Genomic DNA, 10,629 nt, shown 5'->3' on the forward strand with positions numbered 1-10,629 from the left:
GCGCGTGTTTTTCACCCTGTTCCGTTCCGAATTTGGAAAAACGTAAAACATGAAAGTTGTAGCACTTTGAGTTAGCTTTCCAACCATATATTGTGGAGCCCAAATGGAGTTCTGAGCAAAAAGTTATATCTATTTTACTAGACAGTGCGCAATCGGCCTACTGGATTCTTTGTTCGCTCTAACTATCATCCATTGACCCCAAACACGATCCCGACTTAATTACTTGAACTTTTACTCAAACTTTAAAGCTCCAAATCACTTGAATTTATTCCATTACATCCACATAGCTCGGAATCACTCATACAATGCATAAAATACACAGTTAGTGCAGGACACTAGCGATTAAAATGCAAACTCAACTAAAATGCAGTAAATTAGAGTGTAATAAACGACTAAAATATATAATTATAGCCTATCATTGCTTAAAATGGTCGGGGCGGATTCTAAGCTAAGATTTTTGTTAAGAGAAAAAAGTGTCGGCAGGTTTCAGTTTCAAGAGTCACAGATGGAGACAACAAAGAAGTGAGAGTACAATTTAATGCCAAGTTTCAATATGTGGCGTTAAGCTTCAAAAAAATCAATACTAGAGTTACTACAATACAATCAAAGACTATCATAAATGGGGAACCACCATCCCCGTTACAAACACCACCATCACCATCAACAAGGCCCCCCATTTCCTGTGCCTCCAATACCCACAGCTCAATCCCAGAACACAGTGAGTACCCAAATGGGTTTGGTTTTGCCTTATGGTCAAGTTGACTCTAGCTTGCGTGCTCTAGCTGGTCAAGCTGAGGGCTTTGGTGGTTCCTCCATTGGTGGTCGTGATGGTCATATTTATCAAGTTATTAATCTCAACGGTTAGTTTGCTTTTCTTATTCCTTGTGTTTGGTTTGATGATAAGTTATGGGTTAAAATTGTTTCTTGTGATAAGTTATACTACTATGGTAAAAGAGCAGCCCGGTGCACAAGGCATCCGGGAAGGGTTGCAGCCCCAAGAGTTGTGATGTAGACAACCTCTAATGCAAGCATCAGTGGCTGCTTCCACGGCTCGAACCCGTGACCTATAGGTCACACGAACACGAAGACAACTTACAGTTGCTCCAAGGCTCCCATCTTTTTCTTTTGTTGGGAGGACATAGTTTTTCCTGCTTAATGGAAAATATAGTGGAATGTGTTTGATTTTGGAATTGATGTTGTTCTTTAAGTACTTAAGTAGTTTTGCGGGTAGAAATACTGGCCCAGATAAAAACTAGGTGATTTCTTCCTATCTATCTAAGCATTAGTGGATAGTGTTATCCGGTACTTGTGTTGGTGGGAGGTAGCAGGTACCTTTTTTACCGGCCTAGATAAAAAACTAAGTGATTTCTTCATGTCTGTCCAAGCATTGGTGGATAGTGTTATCTGGTACCTATGTTGGTGGGAGGTAGCAGGTATCCCGTGGAATTAGGCGAGATGTGTGCGCAAGCTGGTCCCGATGACGGATATTAAAAAAATTGTTTGGCTGGTAAGAGTGAATTCTTTTGAATTGGTTGACACAGCATTGACTTCCCATTTCTTATATCTGTTCTGCCTTAATAAAAACTGTAGTTGGTTGATCAACTATGCCTTAGACCTAAATTAGTTGTGATTGGCTATTTGAATGCTCTATATCCATTCTGCTCTGTTCGTGTAAGCTTCATTCTAATGCTAGATCATTTTCCTTTTAGGGAAAATCAAGTTACTCTATATTTCACACTTCTCCTGAATAGTTGTTTAATCCGAACTTGTTGGTATAGTCTATATGGATCATTGTCTTTTATTGTGTATTATCTTTAGCTAAATATGTGTTGATTTTTGAAAGAGTAGTTAATTTTGCAATGTACCAAGAGATTCATTTGAGACAACTTCTCATTTTAGATTTATCTCATCCCCTTTTCACTTTCAATCGTCATATTATCACACTTACAGACAGGTCACAAAATTCATATAAGGTTTTTTTTGATATAACATCAATCGCTTATGTCTTATTATTGGACAGAATGCAAAAAGGTCCTTCCTTTTCTTTTGCTTCATAAGTTTTCACATCTGTGGTACTGTCTGCATTTTAGGTTGTACCAAAGGTTGAATGTTTGCTGGGCTCACGATCATCATTAAGCATTGGTGAAAAACCAATAAAAAGATTATTGCAAGTTGGGATCACTCCATCGGAAAGTTAGCAGTATTACCATTGTACTTGATACCCTGTCACAGTTTACTAATATCACTATCCTTGCACATGTGCAATCAAAGTCAATCGAGTTTCTTGCTTGTCATTCTTATACCAGTTTTAGAAAAATTAGATTATGGATATTGCTAAAGCTTTTGGCTTTCCATTTGTTAGTATGGTGTGTATCGTGATGCTAATTCTTCCAAAAGCCAGCTACGATCTCCTCCCTGATTATGCTCTTGGCTTTCTTATCTTTCATATTTTCCGTTCCACATCTTGCTCTTCTACAACCTCCTGTAACTACCATTGGCACCACTTGTCACAAAAATGCATTACATTTAAGACAAATTTCAAAGAAATTGGCTTAGGTAGAGGATCTCTCAAGAATGCTGTTGAAGTTGCTTTGAGAATGAAAAATGGACAAGTTTCTATAGTGTAGAGGGAGACGCTATGGTGTAAGATGATTTAATTGCATGCGGCGGTGGTGATGAGGGAATGGAGTTTCTCTTTCCAAGGAAAGGGAGGTGGTACAAGAGGCGAGTAGGGTCAATTGGCGTTGCATTTACCGGGGGCGACTACGGTTAGAGGAAGCATTGATGTTGCATTTGTTTATTAATTGTTACCCTTATGTTATTATTTTAACTTAATGTGCGAGCTAGGATCCCATTTTGGGTTTATTAAGGGAATGGAATGGAATGGAATAGTTCAGACAGAATAAGATAACATGGTTGGAGCTCTTGGTTGTGGATTCATTATAGTGTGATTATCAATTATTGTTCGTTTCCACTGATAATACTATAAGATTTATATGTTGCACATTATTGTAGATGATGGGCCAGGATCACTTCGAGATGGATGTCGTAAAAAAGAACCTCTATGGATCGTTTTTGAGGTTTCAGGGACGATTGAGCTCCGATCTTATTTGAGTGTGTCGTCTTACAAAACTATTGATGGGCGAGGCCAGAGAATCAAAATCACAGGGAAAGGTTTGAGGTTGAAAGAATGTGAACATGTGATCATCTGCAATATAGAGTTTGAGGGAGGCAGAGGACCCGATGTTGACGCCATTCAGATTAAACCAAAGTCGAGGCTTATCTGGATAGATCGTTGTAGCCTTAGTGACTATGACGATGGTTTAATTGACATCACAAGGGAGAGCACAGATATTACTGTTTCTAGGTCAGTCGAACGTGCCTTATCATATATCTTGTTATGACATCTATTTTTGTATCTTGAACTTTGTTCTTGCAACCAGGTGTCACTTTTCAAAGCATGATAAGACCATGCTTATTGGAGGAGATCCTTCTAATTGTACCGACAGATGTATGCGGGTCACCATTCACCACTGCTTTTTTGATGGAACAAGACAGCGGCATCCTCGTGTTAGATTTGGCAAAGTACATTTGTACAACAACTACACCAGGAACTGGGGAATTTATGCTGTTTGTGCAAGTGTAGAATCACAGGTAATACCGCTTTTAGCAGCTTTTTCCTGTCTCTCTCTCTCTCTCTCTTCTCTTTTTGAAGGTTTGGAAAGAAGGGTTATGTAAATTCAGTAATATCTGTCCTTGCTATTGTTGTTGATAACTTAAATATCTCGTGTCAGATATATTCCCAATGCAACATATATGAAGCTGGACAAAAAAAGGTGGCCTTTAAATATCTCACAGAGAAGGTAAATCTACTACGTAATACTTATTTTATTTTGCAACCAAAAACCATGTGATAAATCATGTACTGTTTTCTTCTATGCAAAAGTTTTCCAATTTCTTCTCTTAGACAGCAACTTGGATTGCACAGTAGACTTGAGCAGTCTTAACCTTTAAACTTGACGGGCCCAAAGTTAGCAGAAAATTTTCTGATGATCCTTCTTCCTGAAGTCCTAACCGTTGTACTGCAGTAGTACAATCTTATGTGTAAGCAGCTTTTTTCCTTAGTACTAGATCTTAGGGCCTAAAAAAGGGAGAAATGAGGGTGAAAATCAGGAGGAGAAAAATATCGTTCTTTACTGTCATGAGGAAATTCCAGGATGCAGCATTGGTGAAGATATCCTCTTGCCTGTGCTTTTATTGGTAACAGATTCTCTTATTTTCATCAAGGGGGTACTAAATGAATAAAATGGATTACCTTATTGTTAGGACCGAAAAAAGCATATGTTATGCGGAAGCTAGCAAGCAAACCTTAAGCGACGATAAATCCAACAACAAAAGAGAAACCAAAAGAGACACAAACATTTAACGGGGTTCGGTCAACTGACCTACGTCCACGGCGGTGATGAGCAATCTACTATAATAAAAGAGAGTACAAAATATCGAGAGAACAACCTCACGAAGAGGCAAACACAAGTGACACACTAACACTTGTCCCGTAAAGTTCTCCCCCTGAACAAGACCCTCAAGCCCCCTATGGCTACATTGTGGATGCTACTGAATGAGAAGGAAGCATCTTCAATTTATAGAACTCCAAACCTTTTCCTACAAGAAAAAGGACTAGCCAAATATAGGAGAATTATAATTTCCTTCTACAAAAAGGAAAACCCAATTAAGGTAATTATATTGCCCTTTTTCCTTCAAGATATAGGAAAATCAAATATGGTAAGAAAATTATGGCAAACACCTAACAATTCTCCTCCTTGGCCTGAATTTTCTGACAAAATAAACTTGATCCACCTTCTTCGCATAGCCTTCAATAGGTCGCATCTCCAAATCTCCACCACAAAGTTTGTCTCAACGTGCGTAGCACATCGGTCAAATTTCTCAGACAAAAGTCACGGTTATCGTCAAATATGTTGCGGCTAGAACTGAACCCGCCAAGATGAACCTGCTCCAGACTTTCCTTTCAATTTGATCTCCGTAGGAAGATTAGACGATGAAGGTTACCATAGTGCCCTCTTTAATTGCCAATGGAAGCTCACCAAGGGCTCGTTAGTAGTGGCTTGAGGAGTCAAGTCTGGTTATTTATATGTGACATAGGGCTCTATTCTTAATGACTCAATAAATCTGGTGGAAAGTGATACTTTGTCAGAATTGTGGCATCGAAGATTGAGTCATATGAGGGAGAGGGGGATTACGTGTTTGGCTAAGAAAAGTTTGCTTTCTGGAGGGAAACAAGCAAAGCTGAAAAGCTGTATCCATTGTTTAGCTGGCAAACAGAAAAGGGTTTCCTTTCATAGTCATCCTCCCTCAAGAAAGCCCGATTTATTAGAGCTAGTACACTCTGATTTGTGTGGTCCTTTTAAAGTAAAGTCAAAAGGTGGTGAACTTTACTTTGTGACCTTTATTGATGATCATTCTCGTAAGCTCTGGGTGTATCCTTTGAAATCTAAAGATCAAGCACTTGGCATGTTTAAGGAATTTCAGGCCTTAGCTGAGAGACAAACGGGGAAGAAATTAAAATGTATTCGCACTGACAATGGTGGTGAATATTGTGGTCCCTTTGATAACTATTGCAAGGAACGAGGAATTCGTCATCAGAAAACTCCCGCCAAGACGCCTTAATTGAACGGCTTGGCAGAGAGGATGAATAGAACTCTAGTTGAGAGAGTTAGATGCTTACTTTCAGAGGCTAAACTTCCAAATACATTTTGGGCGGAAGCACTTAACACTGTTGCCTATGTTATCAATTTGTCTCCTGCAGTTACTTTGGATGGTGATGTCCCAGACAGAGTTTGGTTTGCCAAAGATGTTTCTTATGATCACCTGAGAGTTTTTGGGTGTTAAGCTTATGTGCATGTTCCTAAAGATGAGAGATCGAAACTGGATGTCAAAACTAAGCAGTGCATCTTTATCGGTTATGGTCAAGATGAGTTTGGGTATCGTTTTTATGATCCGATTGACAATAAACTTATTAGAAGTCGTGATGCAATATTCTTTGAAGACCTAACTATTGAAGATATTGACAAAGTTGAGAAGATAGATTCTCAGAGTAATGAGAGCTTAGTTGATATTGATCCAGTTTCAATTACTAAGGCACCTATTGCACATGAAGGAACCCAAGACAATGATGGAGATAGTGATCAAGATCAAAATGATCATCATGGTATAGATGTTATGGATGCTCCAGTTGATGAAGTTGTGATTGATCAGCAAAATTCCTGCACAGGTAACTACTTCGAATGCTCCTGAAACCTCTCTTAGAAGATCTACAAGGGAGAAGCAAAAATCCATGCGCTATCCTCCTGATGAGTATGTACTTTTGACTGACATGGGAGAACCTGAGAATTATGATGAAGCCATGCAAGATAATCACAAAGATCATTGGATCGAAGCGATGGAAGATGAGATGAAGTCACTACATGAGAATGGCACATATGAGTTAGTGAAATTGCCGAAAGGTAAGAGAGCTTTATCTAACAAATGGATATTCAGAATAAAGCAAGATAACCATACCTCTACGCCTAGATACAAGGCGAGGTTAGTTGTTAAAGGTTTTGGCCAGAGAAGGGAGTTGACTTTGATGAAATTTTCTCCCCTGTTGTGAAGATGTCTTCTATTCGTGTGGTTCTAGGCTTAGCTGCAAGTCTAGATTTAGAGGTTGAGCAGATGGATGTCAAGACTGCTTTTCTTCATGGTGATTTAGATGAGGAGATTTATATGGAGCAACCTGAGGGTTTTGTAACTAAGGGAAAAGAAAATTATGTCTGCAAATTGAAAAAGAGCCTGTATGGATTGAAACAAGCTCCAAGGCAATGGTATTTGAAGTTTGAATCTGTCATAGAAGAACAAGGGTACAAGAAAACTTCTTCAGATCATTGTGTATTCTTCCAGAAGTTCTCTGATGATGATTTTATTATTTTATTGCTTTATGTGGATGACATGCTTATTGTTGGCAAGAATAAATCCAGAATCGCAGTCCTTAAGAAGCAGTTGAGCAAATCGTTTGCGATGAAGGACTTGGGGCCAGCAAAGAAAATCTTGGGCATTCAAATCCACCGACATAGAGACAGAAAGGAGTTATTTCTGTCCCAAAAGCAATACATTGAGAAGGTAATCAAGAGGTTCAATATGACAAATGCAAAAGTGGTTAGTACACCTCTTGCTAAACACTTCAAATTAAGTATTAGTCAGAGTCCATCTACTGATGAAGAGAAAAAGGAGATGTCTCGTATTCCTTACTCTTCTGCCATTGGTAGCTTGATGTGTGCTATGGTTTGCACTAGACCAGATATTGTACATGTTGTTGGTACTGTTAGTAGATTCCTTTCCAATCCTGGAAAAGAACATTGGGATGCAGTAAAATGGATGTTAAGGTATTTGAAAGGTACTGCAGATTCGAAGCTGTGCTTTGGCAATGGCAAGCCTGAACTTGTTTGTTACACAGACTCTGATTTAGGAGGCAATCTTGATAATTCAAGATCGACTTCCGGTTATTTGATCACTTTTGCAGGGGGAGCTGTTTCTTGGCAATCTAGACTACAGAAGTGCATAGCTCTATCCACCACAGAAGCCGAATATATTGCTGTCACAGAAGGTGCCAAAGAACTATTATGGATGAAGAAGTTTATTAATGATCTTGGCTTTGAGCAGCCAAAGTACATCTTATTTTATGATAATCAGAGTGCTATCTGTCTCACCAAGCACTCCACTTTTCATTCTAAGACCAAACATATAAATAGAAAGTATCATTGGATAAGAATGGCCGTGGAAGAGAAATTATTTAAGGTTGATAAGATACACACTGATGAAAATCCTTCGGATATGCTGACAAAGGCGGTGGTTGCAGATAAACATGAATTTTGCAGAAAATTGGCAGGCATGAAGCCTGTCAATAGTTCCTCTACTTGAAGACATACTTGGCCCCTTGGCTGGAGGGGGAGTTTGTTGGGCACATGCCCATGTTGTCCAGCCAAAGGCCCAATGGACTAATCCTATTCTCTTTTGGTTTCCATTTCTATTTGGAATTGGAATCGGTTTATTCCTATTTTGAGTGGGTTTTGGCTTTAAGAGAAAGCACCACTCATGATCAATAAATAGGACAACCTTGGAGAATTATTCTATGCTCATTGATACAAGTCTTTGAAAGACTTAAGCACATAAGAGTGGGTTTTGAGAGAACTTTCGTCAAGAGAGAAGAGAGAAGAAAAGTATTTGTTTTGCTGCAGATTTTTATTCCGACCAGCCAACTTCAAATCACGTTTTCCTATACGTTAACCGTTGGATCGGGCTGAAATTTTGACTGGGTGTTCGTAACATCTTGATCTTGGATTTGAACGGTGGAGATCGGATTTGGAGGCACGTCGTTTTTGTGGATTCTCCTCTTTCTTCAATTGATTAGTTGTTGCTCTTGCTGCTATTGTTGCTCCGTGTTTGGCCTTGTTGTGTAGCCAATTTGGAGAACTTTTGTAACCCTCTTATTGTTATAGTGGAGCTTTTTGGATCTTTGTGATCCCGTGGTTTTTACCTTCGATTTGAAGGGTTTTCCACGTTAAAATTTGGTGTTCTTTATCTTCTTTATTTTCGAATTGCCTCTTCATCGACATAACACTTATCAGGGGAGAGGAGAAGCTTACAATGTTATATATCAGAAAATACATTGTTAAATCGTCAGATTTGGTTGTGCTTCTTATATCTCTTTATTCTTTTGCTTAATTTCTTATATTATTTTTTTGGGAGAGCTCAAAATAAACTTCTTCCCCATTTTTTTCCTTCATTCCTGCTTCTTCTCCAGTGGAGTTCTATGCTTATGGTTGCTCGTCAAATTTGAAAAAGTCAAAGAACTTGTTGTAAGTTGAGCAATTCCAAACATTGAGCTCATTTTACACCCTTCTCTTATCAGTCCTAACAAGCGAACCGACATAATTGAGGGATCTATGTAACATAACATAGTTCAAATCAGTTGCATGTCCTTGTCAAACAAATTTTCTGCTGGCTTTTACATTTAAGAAAATTTGTGAACAAGCTGGATAATGTTATTTTGTTGAGCTGAAAGCTTCCAATTCCCTATCAATCTCCCTTTAGATGTGTTTTCCGTAATTCTGCAGTTTTACTAGCAAGTTTCGATTGATTGAACACCCCTCCTTGCATTTGCTGATGCGTCCTTAACTTCAAAATACAGAATCAGACATTCAAAGTCAAAATCAAAATAACTGGTGGGGCCAAACCATAGGGGCGGATATAGAGTATAATATATGGGTTCTCAGGAACCCAATTACATTTGCGTAGACCCTGTAATTTTGTTAAAAAAATTATTAAATATCTATTTGTGAACCAAGTTAGTATTGTATATTATTTTGAGATTGTGACAGGAACGCATAAACTTAAAATCCTGGATCCGCCTCTGCCAAACCATCCCCCCCACCCCCAACCCCACAAAACCTCCACACACACAAAAAAAAAAAAAGGAAAAGTGAGAGGCTCCAGACCTCAAGATATGGCACACGGCTTTTGGTTGTTATCCAGTCTCTATCAGCCAGATGTATAGAGTGCCATTTAGGTCCTTGAATAGGTGCCTAGTGCGTATACTCTTCTCAGAATTATTAATTAAAATGAAAGTCATGTAGGAGAACAAAGTGAAAAAGTTCACGGCATTTTTAAGGACTCTGTCTAAAGTATGTATACTCTTCTCAGAATTATCAATGAACACGAAAGTCATGTAGAAGACAAAGTGAAAAAGCTCACAGCCTTTTTAAGAACTTTGTCGAAGGCGCTTTTTGTCGCATGACAACTTATAATAGTCAGTCTAAAGTTTGACATTTTCTTTTGCTTGTGTACCATCAGTTATTCTATCGCTACCACAATGATCTATGGAGTTGAACTAGTCTCTTCCACTGCCTGATTGGCTTTTTATTTCATCCTACAGGCAGCTGACAAAGAGGAAGGATGCACTGGTAGCATTAAATCTGAAGATGACTTGTTTGTCTGTGGAACTCAGGCTGGTTTATTGTCTACTTGCAGTGGAAATAACATCTTCAATCCATCCGAATTCTACCAAACCTGGACTGTTGAACGTCCGAGTGATGCTCTCAAACACTACCTTCAACACTGTACAGGATGGCAGTCTATCCCTCGGCCAAATTGATCAGCCTATCTCCTGTAGGCCTCATTTGTTTTTTTAAAGATTAAGACGTCTGAATCTGAATACACATTTGAATCAGATGTGTATCAGATGTGTATTCAGATTAAGACATCCGAATCTGAATGCACATATGAATATATTAAGATGTGTATTAAAATCTGAATACTAAATAATTAAGACTGTTTGATTTTTAACAACTGAATGTATAAATTTTATCTTTATTTGAAAATTAATAAACATAAAATTCAAATGAAATACTAACTAATCTAATATTCTATCAAGAAAATATATAATTTTTTAAAATATGATAGTTGTTGGTGGTGGGGGCTAATGGGTAAATGCCGACTAGAGGCAGTGGTTGGTGGTAGTTTTGGTTGATGATGGTGGTTCATGCAAGTAGCTAGTAGATATAGGTAGTGGTGGCGATT

At 38.5% G+C, this 10,629-nt stretch overlaps 1 protein-coding gene across 1 annotated transcript; it reads left to right on the forward strand.

Moving 5' to 3' along the window:
* Positions 1–429: 429 nt before the first annotated feature.
* LOC109236741 (probable pectate lyase 4) lies at positions 430–10,395 on the forward strand. Its single transcript, XM_019402957.1, has 5 exons — positions 430–860; positions 3,016–3,367; positions 3,444–3,654; positions 3,795–3,863; positions 9,986–10,395. Exons 1-5 carry the CDS (start codon positions 620–622, stop codon positions 10,202–10,204), a joined length of 1,092 nt encoding a protein of 363 aa, XP_019258502.1. The 5' UTR covers positions 430–619; the 3' UTR covers positions 10,205–10,395.
* Positions 10,396–10,629: the final 234 nt, after the last annotated feature.

Source organism: Nicotiana attenuata, unplaced genomic scaffold (genome assembly GCF_001879085.1).
Source record: "Nicotiana attenuata strain UT unplaced genomic scaffold, NIATTr2, whole genome shotgun sequence".
In the NCBI taxonomy this organism is placed as follows: domain Eukaryota; kingdom Viridiplantae; phylum Streptophyta; class Magnoliopsida; order Solanales; family Solanaceae; genus Nicotiana; species Nicotiana attenuata.